At 42.0% G+C, this 20,672-nt stretch overlaps 1 protein-coding gene across 1 annotated transcript in view; it reads right to left on the bottom strand.

Annotated features, from left to right (window-relative positions):
- TSPAN7 (tetraspanin 7) overlaps nucleotides 1–20,672 on the bottom strand; it is a 90,706-nt gene that overhangs the window by 7,907 nt on the left and 62,127 nt on the right. The window contains exons 2-6 of the mRNA XM_058043943.1: nucleotides 10,597–10,785; nucleotides 8,013–8,087; nucleotides 6,449–6,544; nucleotides 4,542–4,697; nucleotides 173–256 (exon numbers count right to left, since the gene is read on the bottom strand). Coding sequence (XP_057899926.1) covers nucleotides 173–256; nucleotides 4,542–4,697; nucleotides 6,449–6,544; nucleotides 8,013–8,087; nucleotides 10,597–10,785 — 600 coding nt within the window. The remainder of the gene's footprint in view (nucleotides 1–172; nucleotides 257–4,541; nucleotides 4,698–6,448; nucleotides 6,545–8,012; nucleotides 8,088–10,596; nucleotides 10,786–20,672) is intronic.

The following is a 20,672-nucleotide window of genomic DNA, read 5'->3' as shown; positions in this document are numbered from 1 at the left end:
CCAAGGAGAAACTTCATTTAAGTTGAAAAAAAGAAAATCAATGAACAGATGACCTCAGGACTAATGAGCATGCTGAGTTCAGTCCCTTTCCATAATCCTTCCTTCCTTGAAGTCCAGGTAAAGAAAAAGAGGGGAAAAGAAAAGGGGGGAAGGGGAATGTTTATGCACATACCTGTGAGAATGCAATCCCAAAAGCCACTCCAGCTATGATTCCCATATTTGTCTCCATAAAACTGGTCACCAAGTCATAACAGCCCTGGAAAACAAACACCATCATTCTTTGTACTGACCTTCCCTGCCATGAATGCATACACACAAATTTCTCATTTAGAATGAACTCTGCCTAGACAATACTTCTGCTGTAATTTCCAACAGTGTCACCTTTTTTCTAAAACAGCAATTCTGAGTGAATGATGTGGAGTTGTGGCAAAACCAATTACTTTTAGAAATGAATGCATTTCAATACTTTTAAAATCTAAATGTGATGTTGCACTCATTTTTATGGGTCTTTTTAAAGAAAGTCAGTTAAAAAACAATATAGCTTTGACCTGAAACCAAACCAGTAACAATACACCAATGTTATAATACAATACAGATGTCAAAAATGAATAAATGGTGCTGATTTCCTAATACTCTAGATATTTAATAAAGTGTCCCTTGAGGCATTCTGCTTGCCTTTACCCATCAAAGGACACCAGGCAAGGCACTGAACAGCATGTAACTTTAAACCATGTAACAAAGTTATCAAGGGTTTTGTATGAATTTTCTTGGTTCATTTGCCCTTGGACATAAAATTCCCTGTCCTGCTCCCCAAACTGAATTTTCTGTCTGCTGACTTTCTTTCTCAGGCCTCCATTCACAGCTCAGACTGGGGCCAGAGGATTCATGTGCAATATCTGCCCTTCTCTTGGATAGACTTCTTTGAGATGCTCCCTCTCAGTATAATATTTGTCAAGTTTCTCCCCTCACCTATTTGATCCCTCAAAAAAGCATTTGAAATTATCTCCTACTTTGTGGTACCTAATTTAATCTAAACTTGATACATGAAGAAAAAAAGAAAGATGGCACCAAAACCACTGCATATATTTTTTTTCTTTCATTATTAGCCCCCATTATCTGTCCCCATAACCCAAAGTCACTGCTCAGCCCCTTTTGCCACCTTCCTCAAATGACCAACACTCTGGCTGAAGGCCAGTCCTGAGGAGTTTTATACATTATAGCTTTATCCACTTGATCAGAAATTGGAAAACTCAGAAATAAGACTGAGTTGCCCTTCCCAGCTTGGACTCCTGTCCCACAAGAGAGAAGTGTCTCCACATTTCACCCACATCCACACTCCCCTCATTCTGCAAGCACTGTAGGAACTCTTGATGGCCTCAGAGCATCAGGTGCTTGTAAAAAATAACAGCGAGAAGGACAAACAATGTTCTTTATTTCAGACAGGCCATTCATTAAATCGTACCATTTCTTTAACTTCTTTTATAACATCTCAAGATATTTAATCCTGACAGCAATGACGTGCTGAACCTAATAGTAGCTGAAGACCAGCACAGCTGGTCCTGATTAATTTCTGAAATGTTTATGTGTACATATCAACTATGTTTTACCACAGTGTACAGTAAGTCTGATTCAAGCTTGCTTATTTAACCCATAGTTTGTGCGTCTTACATGTTATGCAATGAGATTAGATTTCTCAAGCAGCATTTTCATTCTGTCTGACATGGCTTAATGCTCTCCCAGCTCTCCTGAAACCAGTTCTGGTGAAGAGCCTTCAAGAGACGCAACACCGAAGCACAGCGGTAATTTGAGGGAGACAGAAGATCTTGTCAACAAAACACGCAATGGCAGAGTTGTGATCACCCTCCTCACTTGAAGAATCTGTTTTCCCAAGACACAATAATCTGTTTTCTGAAGAACATTGCTTGCATATGGCTCAGCTGCTCAGTTACTGTGCATGGGCTGCAGGAGCAGGTGCAGGACAGGACAGAGGTGTGTGAGCACCTCTGGGTGCTGAGCAGACATCCAGAGCACAGAAGGGACAGTTTACAAAGGATCTTTCTTGACTCCATGCATCTGTTCCTTTCTTAAGATTTTAGAGAGAAATGGTTCTTGAGGTTTCTCGGTAAAGAACTGTGATTAAAAGCACTAGATGAACATTAATTAGCTAATCCTAATGACAGCCCTTAAAGTTAGGTATTAGTGCTGTCTGAGACGAAGAAACAGAGAGCCTAAATAATTAACCCAAGGTCACTAAGCAAGTTAGGGTCAGAACTGGCAAAGAAAATCCAGGAATGCTGTCTTTTAGTCCTGTAATTATATTATTAGTTTAATCCTCTTTGGTTAATTCATTCTTAGTCCTCAGAAACTGCTAGTAATTTGATTAGCTCATAGAGAACTCGTTTTTCTGATAGTTTTGCAAGAATCCACCAAAAGATATAATCCAAATATACTTGTCCACAATCATGGTGAGATGGGTCTTCAACAACACAGGGAATAAATATTTTCCTTTTTCTCCAACACTCAGAGACCAAAGGGCCTGTTTCCAAGATGGGCAAGGAGCTTGGGTCAGGGGCAATGGTGTTTGGTACTATGTGAAGTGAAAGGATAGGGCCAAACAACATTTTCTCCTTCTTGCTTTTTATTCCCATGCACCTTTCAGAAGCATCCCACTTCGCTCAAATGTCTGGGACAACTCCAAGATCTCACAACTGACGAACAGAAATCTGCAACTTTTGATTTTCAATGGCTATGCCAGAAAATGAGACAAAACCACATGAACTTCCAAACATCCAAATCTCCTCTAGGTAATTAAATCAAGTGATTACTTCAGCTATTTCCTGAAGAATCAGCAGTGCTTTTCTGTTAGGTGACTTGTGCATTTGACAGGAGAGCAAGGAGCAAGGATGGCTGGAAATGTGTTACAGCCCTGGCCAAGCACTCACTGATCCCTCAGTCATGGCTCACCCTCCATGCCCACGCAAGGTCACTCTGCTGGTGGTGACTGTGAGTTACTCAACCAATGGACACCACCAACATTCCACACATCTGCAACAAGTGACTCTCATTAAGCCATTGCAAAAAAAAAAAAAAAGAAGAAGGGCTTAGTGGAAAATAATCCTCTAGCATCCCTTTTACAATAGATGCCAGAAAACATTGTCTACTTGACTGGTTTTCAAAGATGTTTCAGGCTGTGCTCAGCCACCAGTCCAACCTTCTGAGTCACAGGTGACTGAGGTGAAAAAGACAGAAACAGAAGAGACAGAGGCATTTCCATATTTCCCCTGTTGTCCTCAGGACTTCTATTTATTTTTTAAACAGATCTCTGAAAATAAAAACAGAAAAGAAAATATTTCTTAAGTCTGACTAAGCTGTGCTGCTACTTAGAATGGTGATTTAGCCACAATATAATTCCTCTTACCAGCTATTCCCTCTCTTGCAAATCTCAAGTGAGAAAGAATTGATGAAACACTAGCACTTGAAGCAATAACTTGAGTAGCACTTCTTCAGCACAATGTCTAATGCATAGATGCTGCATTATTTTCTCTTCATTCTTCCCTTTCTTAGCATTTTCTGTATTTTTATTCTCCAATTATTCATTTTCTTCCTGTTCCCCCTACTTGCCTTCTCAATCCTACTTCTGTCTTCCTAACCCTCTCTTCCAGGTGACCCCAGGGAAAGGATCACTTTGGCTGGGCTGTGCTTGCAGCCCTACATCTTCAAAGATTTTAACTCGCAATAAATGTACCCACCAACCATAGCATTTGCTGTCAATTTTCTGAAAAACCCTCTTTGCCCAGGATTTCCCTCCTGGGAAGCTGAGAAGCCTCAGAGAAAAAGGAAACCAATATTATCTCATTTGCTTCTCCTGCGTTTTGCCGCTTTGGAATGTGGTTTGGAGATTGTTTATCTAACAGTTTGATTGGTTTCATTGTTTTGGAGATTGGTTTCATTGGAGATTTGGTTTCATTGTTTTGGAGATTGTTTATCCAACAGGTGGTTGTTTGATTGGTTTCATGTGAATTGTTTTGACATAATGACCAATCATGGTCAGGCTGCGTCGGACTCTGATGAGAGAGTCACAAGTTTACTATTATTATCTTTTAGCCTTCTTTAAGTATCCTTTCTCTATACTTTAGTATAGTTTTAGTATAGTATAGTATAGTATAGTATAGTATAGTATAGTTTTAGTAGAATAGAATAGTATAGTATAGTATAGAATATAATAGAATATAATGTAATAATAAATTAGCCTTCTAAGAACATGGAGTCAGATTCATAATTTCCTTCCTGCCAAGGGGGACCCCAAAAATATCCCACACCTGTATTTCCTCAGAACTGCTGCATCTGGGATTGGATTTGAGAAAGGCCAGCTCAAAGAAAATGAAGCAAGTGCAGGACCAAGCCCATCCTTCCCACCACTCCAGCCTGACTTGCAGGTTATCAACCAACCATTTGAAACGAAATGCAAGTGCAAGCAGGCACACACTGCCCTGGGGTGCTGGGTGGTGTCACAAGTGCCTCTGGCACAGGGTTACTGGTACCTTCTGGTTTACTTTAGTGGCAGCCACGGTCATGTTGCGCAGGTCCTGAGTGTTGCAGTCACTGGAGTTCATGCAACAGCTCGTAGGGATGCCGTGCTTGAAGAAGTAAGGGCTGGTGCTCCAGTTGGTGTAGCTCTGAATGCCACAGCAGCTCAGCTGGGAGGGGTAAGAGGCAGGTTTAAAACACACAAACAAACAAACCAACCAGAATTAAAACTAGATCAGAATCATCTCGGCCCACTGCATAAGCTCATAATCAAAATAATGACAGGGCACCTCAAGTTTTGAAAAGCAGATAACACCCCTGCCCCATTAATTACAAAAGTACCAGGGTACAATGTAACTTACAGAACATGGGAGCAAATGACCTACTAAAAGAAAGTATTTTATGAGCAGAACTATTATTTGTAACATTTGACAAAGGTCCAGCCATAAACCCATCTTTTTTTAGTTGACAATCTTTTGGGGGTTTTTTGTTGTTGTTGTTTGTTTTCTTTACTTTTTTATTTGGTTAAAGATGACCCTGCAAATTCAAGACCTGAAAGCATTACACAGAATTGCATGTAACACATACAGTTTCAAACTAGTACAAATCAATGAGGTGAAGCCTCTCTAACTCACCAAAATAATTTCTAGGACAATTCACTGAGCTGTGAATAGAAAGACACCATATGTTCACAGGGTGTATCTAGGAAGTCAGCTAGAAAACCCTAAATTGGGAAGGATGTTCTGATTTAGATCCTAAGATAGAAGTCAGAGACTCAAAAGTATGGAGTATGTGCTGAATTTTCTGCATGGAAAGGGCTTATAAGTGCAGTTCCTGTAAAGAGAGAACTATGAATGAAATTAACATTCTGCTACAACAGAAACACTGAAAAACTACTCAGAACTATTTCGTTTGGTCAAGTCCAAGGAATCAGAAATTTAAAATACAGGTTAACATTATGCAAACAGACAATTTGACAGCAGAACATACTCAGTCTGGAGCACTGCAGTAATCTGCTAACCAAGAGAAGCCAGGTTAGAGCACAGTTTCAACCATGCTGAAGGCTCCAACACAAGAGCTGTAATTTCTAAAGGTCTGGAAGCCATCAATACAATTACACTGACGTTTCAGCCATTCACAGAGCCACAGTCATATGGAAAGGAAATTGGCTCATGGAATGTATTGCAAACTGAAGAAACAGCTTCTTGCTAGGGCAGAGCTTCCAGTGGGAATTTAAATGTGAATTTTATCAGTCTGTGTTGTAGTTGGTGGGCTTGCTCTCTTGTGGGTGGCATCCCCAGCTGGTTTGGCTGTGCTGTGGCATTTGCTCCTGCCCTGGGTCCTGCAGGAAGGCAAGGCAATTCCCACTGCCCTGCTGCCACCCTGAGGGGCAGAGAGGCTCCTGCTCCATCCCTCCAGCACAGCTTTCAGGCCAACCTCAGCAGTTTCCCCTCCATTTTCCTCTGAGGAAAAGATCCCCAGTTTTTCTCCTTAACTCACCAGGTCTCCTTTGCCAGCCTCTCACTGTACTTGTGAAGAGAACTGCTGCAGTTTATCAGTGATGCAGGACACAAGATTATAAAACCCTGTCACATCCAGCTCAAATTGAAAACATTTTATGATCTTATTGGAAAATTCCCTTAGGAACAAGGGGTGTTCTTTAGGAATAGACCTGCCCCACAAACCTAATTCAAGATCTGGGACCAATAACAAGCCAGTGGGACAGGCCTTGCCTTTATCAGACAGCTTTTTCACTAAAATTTAGGAATCCTGGGCAAGCATTTCCTTAAATCAGTTTTGCCAGCCTCTAACTTTGCTTGCAAATTACAGCTTGGAGATTGAGCCATCAAAACTTCACATTTTGGGATTAAATCCGTGCTTTCTCTATTGTCTAAATTTTGGTACCCAGTTTGAGACTTACGCTTTCCTGTACGTTATCCACTGCATGGCTCCGCTCATCATTCTTGTTGTAATTCTGGATTGCCTCAGTGTATGTCCTAAGGAAAGTATCCTTGATCTGTGAGGGTGAGTAACAAAAAACAGCCCACGTGAGCAACAGGAAGCACAACATCTGAAGCGGTTTTTGCAGAAAGCAAATTTCCTAACAAGACACCTAAACTAGCCCTTCCCAGTTGTTTTTAAGGGTGTTTTTGGAGCTGGCAGAGCTCCTTCTTAAATGTCAGGAATAATTTATGCCATTTTTCCAGTGGGATATCGGACACAGAAACAGGACTACCCCAGCAAACTGATATGTTAAAAAAGTACTGTAAAATGACTTAACCTATCAAAAATGTATCATTTTATGCTTTTCTCTATAAACACTTTGTTCCAGCTCTAATTCTGAAGGAAACTGCATGCTTCTCCCTGCTCATGGATGCCAGCTGTACAAAAACCCTGGGACACAAGCCACTGGCACCAAAGTAAGTTATAAATCTCCTGACCAGGCATCCCCAGCACCAAAGGGATTTGGATAAGGGAGAAGAGGTCCCTCAGCTGGAAAATGTCAGGCACATCATCAGGAATGGCACTCTGGGTGGGAAAGGGGCTGGGAAGCAGATGATGTGAGCAACCCACATGGCAGTGGCCTTCACAGGAGTCTGCCTTTCCCAAAAGGGAGCAGCCTGACACTGGGGCTGTGGCAGGTTAGGTGGGATGAAATGGGAATCCTCAGCAGGTAGACAGGCTGAGGCTGTCCTAATGAGGCTCAGGACCTCAGTAAAAACAATCCACTGCTTGCAAGGGTGAGCAGCAGAAAACTCTATAGCAATGGAAATGTCATGTCAAAAAAGCTGGAAAAGCAGCTCATTCAAAGAGAAGGGACAAGGAGGGTCTCTGGGGCTGCTCTGGTTCAGCACCAGCCACATGGAGGCCCATGGACTCACAGCCAGAGATAGACCTGATTACAGTGGATAAAGCAGGAGTGTTACTACAAATCTAGACCATCACGCTTTTTAAAGCTTCTTCCTGTCCCAGTTTCCCCCCTCACTCTACTTCTAATCTCTCCTTATTCTCAAGATAGAAATGAAATCCCATCCCACTCCCTCCCCACCCCCTCTCCCCCAAGAAAAAAAAGATTTACAAAACAGCAAGTCTGGTGTGATGCAGAAGTTTTCTCTGCCTTACATAAACCAGCATTTGCCTGAAAAGTGCGTTCAAGAAAAGCATTTAATCTATTTTGCAGCCCTCAGCATATGCAAAAGAGTAAAGATCTTCCATGGTGGACTCACAAAACCTGATAGCTCCAGAGTAAATCAGCAGGCAGCTGAGGGCAAAAGCTTTGGCTAAATCCCCTCATTTGGAACGGCACTGGTTTTTAGGAGCTGCACAGGTTATTGTGTCACAGCAGCCCCATCCCTGGAGATGTGCTGGAGCCAAGCTCAGTGCCCTGCACGTTCTCCATGCTCCAGGAACTCCTCAGCAGCTCCTGCCCTGCCAGCTGCAAACATTTCATCTCCCACCTTCCAGCTCAGCACATTTCCACCTACCTCGTGGCGAAAGACAAACCCTGAAATGCCAGCCACCAGCTCAGCCAGGAACACCAGGGACAAGAACATGGCATACTGGAAAGGCAGGAGGCAAGAGAAGTCAGAGCACGACCGGCTTTCGTCTCAGCACAGATATTATCACATGAAATGTGATATAATTTTGTCTCAGCACAGATATTATCACATGAAATGTAACCTTCCCCTCTAGGCACCCTTCAAAGGTGTAAAGAAACCAAAGGTCTTTTGGAGAAGATACACAGGTTATGACCTGAATGTAACACATGAGTTTATACAACTCACAACTGATATATATTGCTTAATGACTGCCTTTTCTGACATTTCTGTTCCCACATTTCCCAGCATTCTTATATAAATTAAAACACACTCACGTGCCAGAGGTGAATCCAAGTCTCTCAGGTTTTGCTCTTGCAATAAGGAATACAAACACACCTTTCCTGTTTGCATGGGGCTCTGCTAAGCTCAACAGGCTTCCCCAGGTGCTTTGGTTTGTGTTTATCTACCTCACTGCCAAACTAGGATCTGCTGCCTGGTTCCTGAAGTTTCTCCAATGAATGAACTGAAACATTGCCTTCACTGGAAATATTCTCACATAACACCAGACATATGCTCCAAATACTTTGCTGAGCCAAGGTCCATATTTGGCTTTAGGTGCAGCATTTGGATCAGGAGCTAAATAAACCTTGAAAACAGTGCTTTCAGTGTAGGCACTCACCAAGTACTAAAAATATATTTAAGCAGAAATAAAGAAGGTAAAGAAAAATTGCAAAGTGGGATAGTAAAATTTGAAGTTGGGGCTTAATCTTCTGTAGGAAAAATTACCTTTTTCCTCCACCTGTTAAGCAACAGTTAATTAAGAAAGGAAATATTTTAAATTCAGTCCTAGCAGGATTTAGTAGAGAAAGGGAAACATAGTTTCATGAAAGGTTATTGGGGAAAGGAGCACAACAGTGAAAGCAGAACTAGAAAAAAAATGTGTCCAATTAATGCAGCTGTCAAAACACTGTCTGTTCAGGAGAGAAAAGAAGTTTAGAAATATTTCTTATACATACAATGAAAATAAACCCACATGATTGGGACAGCACATGCTAGTGTTAGTGGCATAGCTTTAGGAAAGTTATGGAGCAGCTAGCAGAGCCTGATTTTTCCTATAGATTTATATCATCATTCACCTTTATCCCTTTCCCATCTGGGCTGCAGTGACTCCAGCAAGCCTCTGCACATGCCCTGAGAGCCCATCACCAGCAAGAGACAGCAGAGAGGTTCTTGCCAGCTGATGGAATTGCAGCTGCTCCCTCTCCCCTTCCCCTCCCTGCCATCATTTGAGGAAATTAACTCCCTTTAAAATGTCCTTTCTTTTTTAAAATGCAGTTAAAACTGGAGAAAAATTATCCCATCTCCTTAGAAAACCAGTCCCAAAATACTGTAGCAGGAGATGCAGTGTACTGCAGTGTACAAGCCCTTTCTTGCTAGTTCAGTGCTTCACAAGTGCTATTTCCACGCTTCAAATCATTCCTCATGCAGGAATTTGCTCCTAAATATGCCTAGAAACACAGTTTATCATGTAAGCTTGTTTAACCTGTAGTTATTTTGAATTTTAAAGTAGGCTGGAAAACTCAGAACAGAGAAACTCATATGGAGAGAGGTTAAAGTGGACTGAGGGACAGCTTCCCCTCTGCTCAGTGCACCTCGAGCCCCTGCTGCTTTTGAGGTGAGGCCAAACATACTATAAATGCTCTGTTTTTTGGGTTGAATTGTTCTATCCTAGCGAATGTTAGAAGAAAAAGAAGGGCTGGCGTACTTTCATGAGGTACTAACCTTTCCATAATTTCATATCAGGGTATTAAACTGACCCCTTAAAATACCATTCGAAAGAATTTCAGATTTATGATGCTTTGGGCATCTTTCAGATTGTAAATATATTTATCTGTGTGGCTCACAGAAAACCAGAGTGATTGTAGAACAACTCACAGAGCAATTCAGCAGCACCACCCTGCTCCAAACATTTGGGCCTATGAGCCATGTGTAGCAAAATTCAGTCACAGTAATCTAAAACTGGGTTTGGTGAAGGGCTTTTCCCCCCCTTTGCCCAAAAGGCACAAATGTTGAAAATAATGATGAATAAATTCTAGCTTATGTGCCTAGAAAGATCTGTCAGGGCGTGGGGGTGTGGCAGCACTCTCTGGTCACAGAGAGTGACAGGCACAACTTCCCCAGGCATCATCCTGGGAAAGGCTGTGAGAAGATCAGAGAAAAGAATGAGAAACAATTCTCATCTTAACCTGTTGTTGTGAACATGTGGAGTGTTGCTATGGAGATTTTTTTACCAAAGGGTAGGTTCTTAATTAGCCAATGGTGATGGTGTTTTAATTAAAGCACCAGTTAGGTGCAGCTGTATCGTAACTGTCTATAAAAGCAACGGGTTTCTTAATAATGATAATAATAGTAAAGAGATTGATCAGGCTTCTGTGAATCATGGAGTCAGTGCTAATTATCACCCATGGCAGTGACAGTGGGGGAATCCCAGCTGACCCCAAACCCTCCTCAGGCCCTGGGGTTTGCTCACCAGCTTCAGCATCCATGGGCTGCCCCGGCAGGTGGCGAAGCAGCCGAAGAGGCCGAAGACGATGATGGTGGTGCCCGTCCCGATGAGCACGTAGGGGGCATTGGTGGAGTTCTCAGCAATCAGGGAGATGTAGGTGCCAAGGGTCAGCTTGCCCCAGACGCCCACTGCCAGCAGGATAACGCCAGTGATCTGCAAAGAGTCACAGAGTAATGAGCTGGGAAGAGACCTCTGAGATAATCGAGTCCAGACTGCGCCCCAACACCTCAACTAGACTATAGCACCAAGTGCCACGGCCAGTCTTTATTTAAACACACAGAGAGATGGTGATTCTACCACCTCCCTGGGAAGAGCATTCCAGTACTTTATTACTATTTTGGTGAAAATTTTTTTCCTAATATCCATCCTATACCTTCCCTGACATAGCTTGAGACTGTGTCCTCTGGTTCTGTCAGTTGCTGCCCACTGGAAGAAGGGGACAAACCTGTCAGGAGCTGTGGATTTTTGTTTATTTCTTTTTATTTTTACTTTTTTTTTAAGGTTGGGGTTAAATGTTTGAGATGGTATTTTTTGTTTGGATTTAGATGCTTATTACTTTTTATTTATAGTCTTATTGTGAGTTTTATACACTTTAATATACTAAAAATGGAGTTGTATTTCTTTATAAGGGCTTTTTAAGCATAAACTGTCTAAGAAATTATATTTAAATTATTTTTACTTTTAACTTAATTACTAACTACTTTTTGGTTCCTAATGTGGATTTTTAAATTTAATTATACAATGCTACTTAAGCATTATGAAGAAGAAGGTGAATAAGAAGGACCACCTTTTGTTTAAATTTATTTTGTTTTATGTGTGTTTTATGTTTTTATTTTATGTATTGTTTATATATCCTAAAACTTTATATTTAAAGTTTTCTACCATGTGATTTTATACACTTCTATTTACACACTTACAATCTCAGTTTTACCATTCAATTCTGGAAGCTTTCTCCACAAATTCAGGTCACATGCAGTGTTCCCTTGGGGGTCAGTGCTTGTCAGCACAGAAAACCTAAAATTCTCAGCCAGCATGGTTCCAACCAGGAGCCACAGGGGAGGGCATGCAAAGCCTTCCAAAGTACTCAGTGGCCCTGCAGGGATGTGCTGGTGCTGTGCTGCTGGCAGGAGGGAGCCTCAAGAACTCCAGAGGGACAGACAGATGAATTAAACTCCAGCATCGTTGCACTGAGGCTGGCACTGAAGGACAAACATCTAAGGGTGATCACTGCCAGGGGAGGATGCAGTGTGCACCTGCAGAACAGCCCCAGGGACACACGGCCAGCTCCTCGTGTCCCCCTGTCTGTCCCCTGCTCCCCTTGATCAGCCTCAGCAGGTGCTGGCACTTCTGCTGCCACCATGGGACAGGATTAGCAGAGACTTCTGCTCTCCTGCTCCCACTGACAATGAGAATAAATCCAACTCTTGTCCATCTTTCAGTGCAACTGTGTGAAAAGTGCTGAATCCTTGTTATGGCACCCAACAGCTGAATATAAAAAAAAAAAGCCACTGAGGAGCCCACCAACCCACAGACAGCAATGCCCTTGCCAAGCCTGTCCCATCCCTGCACTTCACCTCTCCTTGTCCTGAACAAAAGTGGATTAATCAGCAAAATCTGAAAGCAAGATGCAGGGGACTGGGAAATCTGCAGAACAACTTCTGGTTTCTTGCCTGCACTTCCACAACGGGCTGGTTTCTGTGCCTAAGCTGCTGAAAGTTTTACCACCATCCCCAGGGAGGCATAAAAGCAGCCTTCACTGCCAAAATGAACAGGCAGCTTCACATATGAAAGAGAGCTCAAGCCTCCTAATAAAAAGCATTTTTAGTTGGCTGTTTGAAACAATTACTAACCCTTTACTATGCATTTTAAGAGTTTGGTTTCCCCAGGTCTCAGGGGGAGCCTATTCAATTTATGGCACACAAAGACTTTGGAAAAAAGGAGGAAAGCCTCTTGGTGGTTTATTCCCCTTCTGCTTCTTAATAGAGCTCTGATTTACAGGGATTTAAGGAAACCCCTGAGTTTGTTGGGAGGTCTAAGCCTCTGGGAAGCTTGGCACGGTGCAGAGGGGATGGGATGTTTCCACAAAGATGCTGAAGATGCACCTCAGGTTGCAGCAATGCTGGCTGGAATTTTGCTCATGAAGACAAAAAAACCATAAGACTTCCCTACAAACCTTTCCATGACCTTTATTCAGCAGAGCACAAGCAGTGGTGTGACTAATGCCTACCTCCACCCCAAGGCAAGCCTCATTTCCTCATTTCCAAGACACACTTTTTATCACTATCTCTCTGTGCCATCACATAGTTAGGGAACAATCAATGTACTGGTTTCTGGTTTGGGTTTTAGATTTTTCTTTAAAAGCAGGAGAGACATGGGCAGATAGAAGACCAGGACAGTGCTGGCCTGAGAACAAGGCAGCAGGAATAGACACGGCTCCAGACACTCACCATCAGTACACACATCTTCCCTTCATCTCCTTCCTTTGACCCAAAATCTCTCCACCAGCCTAATTCTGTGAGCTGTGACAGAATTGTTGCAAAAGCAGTGTGCTGTGTGTCCCTTTACACCTGACATTTCTAAAAGGAAACTCAGAGCACCTTCTCCAATGCACAATCCCTCCCACAGTCTTCCCTACTCCCTTTCCAGGAAAGTTTCAATTCAGACAATGATCATACAGGAGATGTAGAAAGTATTTTGGATATCCTGGCAGTCAGAGGAGAGTGATTACCAGCCCTTTGACCTTTAGAGATCCTCTGAGCATCCAAACACCTAAACCAAGCACCTTTGTTTATCTACAAACACATGGAAGAGCCAGCACACATGGAGCATGAGAGCAGCAGTAACATTCCACCAGTGAATTCCTACAGCAAAACCTGGTCTTCATATGGCCCAGAAAGAATTTTAAGATTTGTCCTGGAGATGCTATGACAGCTACAGCCTGTGAGGGAAGTGTCATAACCCCAGTCCAGATCCTCAGCAGCCACAGAAAAAATGACCTGGCAGCTGCACAGCCCACCATGCCCCAAATGAGACATCTGGAGTGGTACAGAACAACAAGCATTTGCAAAGGAAAAAAAAAAAAAAACTCCCAAAAAAAACCAGAAAGGAAGAAGTTTCCTTCTAAAAAGCAACTGCCACACACTCCTATCTAAATGTAAAGACACGTGGGATCCTGTCTTCTGGTGTTTTTAAGGGAAAGCAAAAGAGAACAGCGACCCCAAATCCCAAGTTTCAAGGCCTGTAACAAACTTACCAAATGCTTTTGATTCAGGAAAAATCTCCAGAGTTTTCCTTGGACTTTATGCAAGCCTTGTTTTAAGCAGAAATAGCCCACCCTAGACAACACAGGCAAAGCCCATATCCACACCTAAGCAGAGAACATCACTAGAGAGATTCCTGCCAGCAGCCAGGGCTGGCCTGATTTATCCATGCTTGGGACCAGTTCCCATGATCACAACAAGCCCCAGAAACTCAGGCAGGTTTTGTGGCCACAAATGGGCTTGCAAGTGGTTTGTGCTGGTTTTGGTAGTCTCTTTTTCATGCTTGCACCCTGTCCTGCCCCCCACACTCTTTTGATGGATTTCCCCTGCACCTCCTGTTTCTTTTCTGTGTTCCTTCTCTAGTTTGAAACATTATTAGAAAGTTATTTCATCCTGGATTTCATCAAAATTAGATGATATCTTCCTTACAAAAGTTCACTGCAGTGGAAGCCCCTTGCACTCATGTTTCCTCAGCCAGGAAACCAGATGCAGCATTCCATAAAACATTATTAGTCCTGACCTTAATTTAGGTCAAAATTTTAAAGGTTAAAAGGAAAAAAAACCTCAAAACACAGGAGATATCCAAGTAGGGCAAGGATTGTAAAGGCTGCACACAAGTAGAAATCACATTGTTTAGCCCTGGCAGGTCTCACATTTCAGTGCCTCTGAGCCCAGGCTCAGCAAACACACCCCAGAAGCCCTTGACTGATGAGATGGCAGGAAATGAAGCAGGTGGGCCACCTGGACATTTTCTAACAAAAAACACCACTGAAATCATGATGTTCCCACAGAATGTTTTAATGTAGATGAATTGGATTGTTCTGGCTTAAAAAAAACCCAAAATCTGTGAACCAACCTCCCCCCCCCAACTCTGCCGCTTGCCTCTCCTCAAGCATAATATCACAGGCATATCCCACCAGTCACTAATTTTAGTCAGACAGGATTTCTAATCTCTTTATCTTCCTTCAGTATCAATACAGATGTTTCCAGTACCACTCCCAGGTCTGGATGTGGTGGAAAAGTTACCATGCAACACGCAGGCAGAAATACAGCAGAACTGACTGTCAGCTCTAACTCCACTTGTCCAATGAACCAGCTGCTTTTTGGAGACACACAGACAAAGATGTGGCCAACAGCACTGACACAAGGGTGTGTGCCTTTACAGGACACAGGGAGAGTCATGCCCTGGTAATGTTGGTCATTCCTAAAATGAGAACTAATACTAAACACATGAGGTTACTCAAGAAAAGGCAACAGAAAAATGTTTGATAATTCCTTCTTTTAATAGTGCTAAAACAAAGATTAAACTATCAATCACCCTCTTCTAGATAACAGCAGCAAAGTCTGCAGAGAGGAGTATTCAGAAAATAACTTCTGAAAGTGCACTGTCTTTAGTTCTGTCAGAATTAGGCAAGAAAACACTATGAACTCATTTCAACTGGATGCACACCACTCCTAAAAAAGTCTGTTGTCTGCCAGAACCCAAAACCCACAGAGCACTGGTGGCATGATCTGAAGGTTGCTGCTGCTCATACAGGAGGCATGAAAGGTTCTACACCTCACATCCCCAAAGATTCAAGACTGTGGCATTCACATTCTCTGAAAAAATCCCTTCGCCCAGGATTTTTCTCCTGGGAAGCTGAGAAGCCTCAGAGAAAAAGGAAAACAATTCTTATCTCATTTGCTTCTCCTGTGTTGTGCTCACATGTGGAATGTGTTTGGAGATTGTTTAGCCACAGGTGATTGTTTCATTGGATTCTGGTGTGAGTTGTTTTCACTCATTGGCCAATCAGGGCCAAGATGTGTTGAGACTCTGGAAAGAGTCATGAGTTTTCATTATTATCTTTTTAGCATTCAATAACTATCCTGTCTGTATTCTTTAGTATAGTATAGTATTCTTTAATATAGTATAGTATTATAAAGTAATAAATTAGCCTTCTGAGAACATGGAGTCAGATGTACCATTCCTGCCTTTGTCAGGGCATCCCCTGCAATACAATACAAGACCCTAATTCAAACCCTTATTTATACTCAGAACTGCCATATGAAATATTTAAAGTTTGTCAATTACAGAGCTGAAGATAAATGTGCAGCAGGAATGGCTGGTTTATTGGTCCACATAATTAATGTCCTCCTGTTCATTACTGATGTGAGCAATTTTGATTCCTAAGGTCTGTCAAAATAAAACTTGGAAGCCAATGCTGATTGCTGCAGAGCACATAGCAATCCCTTCTACTCCCAAAAGCAGCAGGAAAAGCTCAGCATTTGTCTGGACCAGCTCTTTATCTACAGAACTGAGATACAGGAGGGCAACTTCATTAATGAGGATCTATCTCACTGTAGGTATAACTCTTCTATTTAATTTAATATTTTCAACCTCGCTAAATGAATGAAAAATGTGGGCAACTTAAAAAGAAATTCAAAGCAGCGGCAAATAATCAGATACAAGGAAAATAACCATGGCATTTTCAGTTCCTCAGTTCCAAAAACTTCCTTTTCCAAACCCCAGCCTCCCTGCATTTTGGTGGAGGTATGCTGTCTCTGCACAGCTGTCCTGCAACCTTCTCCTCAAATAGGCTAGAGAAAATGGGCAATGTGCATAAAATGGATGAAGCCAGGGGAAGGCAGACAAGAACTATCTCAATCCATCTTGGTTGAAGCTGAAAGGTCTAGCAATAGGTTTAGCAGGCTGTGAGGAAATGAGAGAGGACCAAGGCACACAGCTAATTAGCTCTTCCAGACATTTCCCCAAAGGAGGGAAACTTTTTCATGAAGAAAACGTCTGACCTTGACAGCATCCAGAACAAATCCTGCGTTAAAAGCATGTCCAGAGAGACTTAAAAATAACTGGCCTACCTCTGAAAATTTTATAACTTTCCCAAAATAGGCAATGGATCACATTCAAAATGTTCTTGCTTTCCAGCTTGTCAAGCACTGGGAGTGGCTGGCTTTGAGTCTTCTCCTTCCTCAGCCCCTGGGCCCTCTTCAGGCAGGCAGGCGACTAAAAGTGATATAAATCTTCCTTTAAGCCTCAATTTCAGCTTTTCACAGGCAGGGGCAAAGCATTAGGCCAAGATACAGCAGAACACGGGAATGCCTGTCAGCCAGCAACACACCTGAATTCTCTGTCTTCACATGTGCTGATCTTGGCTACACCTGCAAACCCAGCTTGGGTCACCTTTGCACAGGACTGATCTCAGCTGGAGCGAACAGGAAATGAAGATGCCACCAGCTGCACCTTTGGAAGAAGGCAACAAGTTGCAAGCCAATAAATCATCATTTCTGGCCCCTTTGTAAACTGAGAGACAGCCTGTAAAGGTCACTGTGTTAGGAAAAAACACCTGCAGTGGCCACTCCCGTATGTAAGTGTTCAGTGTCTTCTAGCTCCTGACTTCACCATTTCTTAACAATTTCCCCAGTACCAAACATAATTACTTTGTCACTCTGCTCTTGTAACTCAGACCTGTCCCTCTTCTTCTTCTTTGTTCCTTACAGTTTTCCATGTAAATAATTCCTTTCTAAAAAGACACAGCCAAAAGGATTTAAAGGAAAAATGCCCTAAGATTAATCCACATTCCTCTCTGAGATGCCTTGCCTGTCTCACCTGGGCAGGCTGCCACGCTTTGGACGCAGGGTTTTCTCTCCCTGTTACATGTGTGGAAGGTCCACCACAAGGAATCTTGCTCCATCCCTTCACCTCAGGAATCTGTTTGAGTTATGATCCCTGCTGCTCAGCATCCATCCAGAGCTAGCTGCTGTCCCAACACTGATTATCCAGCAGAGCCCTTGCTGTTTCTGTGCAAAACTGAGATTCCTGTGCATTAAATCTACATGTGGAAAGCATCCCCAGGGATACCAGCACAGGCCAGCCACAGCAAGGGGGATGCTGCCTCTGCTCTCATGTCACCACTGGGTCAGAGCTTAGTATCCATCATACTCAAATTAGGGGACAACCACTGAATCTGCCCTGAAACACAGTGGAGGATATTTTGATTAGACACACTGATATCAAGCTTAACACCCTGTTCTGGCACAGTTCCTTTCTGTGAGCTGACTATTATCCTATTTCCTTTTCAATAATATTTTTAATTTTCAGTGTTTGTCCTAGCTGGGACACTATTACAAGAACATGAATAGTTGTCCCAGGTGAGCTGACATCAGATTGAGGTCCTCAGAGGTCAAACTGTAGTGCTGGTAAAAAAAATGAAAAGAAATTGAAATACTGGCTGTCACACAGATGACAAAGTGAAAACCTAATTATCATGGAGCTGATCTGGCTTCTCACCACCAACTCTGCAGACAGCAGAGTGTGTACTAATCCCTAACTTTAATAGTACCTCTATCAACTACAGAGTCAAATGACCTCTGAAAGGAAGTGGATATTTTATAAACAACCCAGGTGTTTCCCAGCACCCTCACCCATCCATTCACCAACCACACCCCAAGTTCTAAAGGTGCTTTCCTTGCAGGCTGGGGCAGAAATGACAGCCAGGACTGAATCACTTACTCTGCATGGAAAACAGATTAAAAATCACATAGAGGTGAGTGCAACCTTCTCCTTGCAACCAGAAGAGGCCAATGATCATTTAATGAACAGCAGGGAAGAAAACATCACAGTAATTTTGTTTGCTGCAGGATAAAAAATTGGACATGGCCCAAGAAGTCCTAGGAACACTAACAAGGACTGCAGTGGGGAGGCAAGAACTTGAAAACAACCTTGCAGCATTGCTCAAAACTAAGGATTTCTTGCTAATACAATGCAAATACCTATTTTTAGAGATTTGTTTTCTGTAAGGAAACAATTGATTACACGCCACTTGTAGGAAGATTCAGGAAGAATAAGGACATTTGGGACCTGATCTCTATACTAATATCATGCCTGTGATGAATAATTATAATAAACAGCCATATTCTTATGTGAAGATGTACCTTTATTACACCTTGCATTTTCAGAAAAGAAGTTGGAAATCTCAGTAAAATGAAGTTCTTTATGATGAGAATTATACTTATTTTTATGTAAGGCACTTCATTAAATGAGAGAAGATATTCTGCTTTGCAGTTTAATCACCAGTGGCTCTATTAATTGATGTATCTTTTAAGCCAGCTTGCAGACAAAAATGTGGTCATCTCTGGATAAAAATAAAACCCAAAAATACATTTCTGCTGGGAATTTTCAGACCTAATTTCTTGAAATGTAGCTTTAAATATGCATGACTGAACGTCTCGGGGAAAAGAACTTGGAGTGGAGACTTCAAAAGCAGCATCCCACTCTGCAAGGCTCTGGCACACTCCTAGCCAGAGGAACTGGGGATGTTTTGGAGGTCTGGCAGTGCACAGAACAGAAGGAACTAACTGATCATCAGCCAGAGAATATTAACCTGTGGGGCAGAAAGTTTTTGGAAGCTTAAATGCAGCAGTTGTCCTTCATACTCTCGCTTTAAAATCCCCTCAGTAGCAATACAGAGGTGACAGAAACATTATTTACACAGCATGACATGGCTTGGCCTCAAATTTTAAAGCAGCTCACCTATTTTACTGAGATATAAGACTTGAAATGATAAAAAATGCAAGACAATAAAATGCTTTGAAACAAGACTACCCCTAATTAAATACTTTGTTTCTCAAATGCTCTTGTTGTTTACTTGCCTCCTAATAAATCAAGGCAAAATAGAAACTTCTATAATGCCTATGTGAACAAAGCAAAGGAATAAAATGAAACACACTGAAAAATAGTCTCCAGTGCTGTCCATGCCCATGGGACTCACACTGTGCACAAAGCCCAGGCTGAGTCAGGCTCCAGGGGAAAGACTCCCTCGTTCCTCAGGACTGACCAGGGTAGATTTTAAGAGAGACCCCAGCCAAGGAGTTTTGGTAATTTCAGTGGATTAATCAGCACATAAATTCCTCCCTGCACATGTAACAGCCTTACCAAGATTGGATTTAGCAGTAAGAAAACTTGAAAAGAATTAAAAAGAGATGTACAAGCTCATTAGTCACTGCACACCAACAGCAGTGGCATGAAACTCCTTCAGAATATTTTTTTATTCAAGCCACTACAGTCCTAATAACCTTCAGAAAAAGCAGAATATGGCACTGAGGTGTGAGATGATAAATTCAGTAGTAACAAATGCAAGGTCATGGTGCTGGGACCAATTCCAATTGAATTTGCAAATAATAGAGGAGGAAAAGGATTTGTGAATGCCAGCTGACCATGGTGCTGATGAAGAACTGCCACCATGATACTTTCTGAAAGAATCCTCTTTGCCCAGGATTTTCTCCTGGGAAGCTGAGAAGCCTCAGAGAGGAATGGAAACAATAATTATCTGATTGCTGCTCCTGTGTTTGCTGCTTTGGAATGTGGCTTGGACATTGTTCACCAACAGGTGAATGTTTGATTGGTTCCATGTGAATTGTTTTAATTTAATGACCAATCACCATCAGCTGTGCCAGACTCTCTGAGCTTTCATTATCATTCTTGAGAAGCCTTCTGATGTATCCTTTCTCTTTCTTTAGTATAGCATTCATAATTAATATTAATAATATAATATAATATAATATAATATAATATAATATAATATAATATAATATAATATAATATAATATAATATAATATAATATAATATAATATAATATAATATAATATAATATAATATAATATATGAATCAGCTTTCTGAGAGCATGGAGTCAAGTTCTCATTTCTCACATTGTCCTGGGGACCTCACAAACATCACAAGGAACCACTCATGGCACACACATACAGCACACCCAAGGCAGGGGTG

This window comes from Melospiza georgiana, chromosome 2, assembly GCF_028018845.1.
Source record: "Melospiza georgiana isolate bMelGeo1 chromosome 2, bMelGeo1.pri, whole genome shotgun sequence".
Taxonomy (NCBI): Eukaryota; Metazoa; Chordata; class Aves; order Passeriformes; family Passerellidae; genus Melospiza; species Melospiza georgiana.
This window is presented reverse-complemented; position numbering and strand designations above follow the sequence as displayed.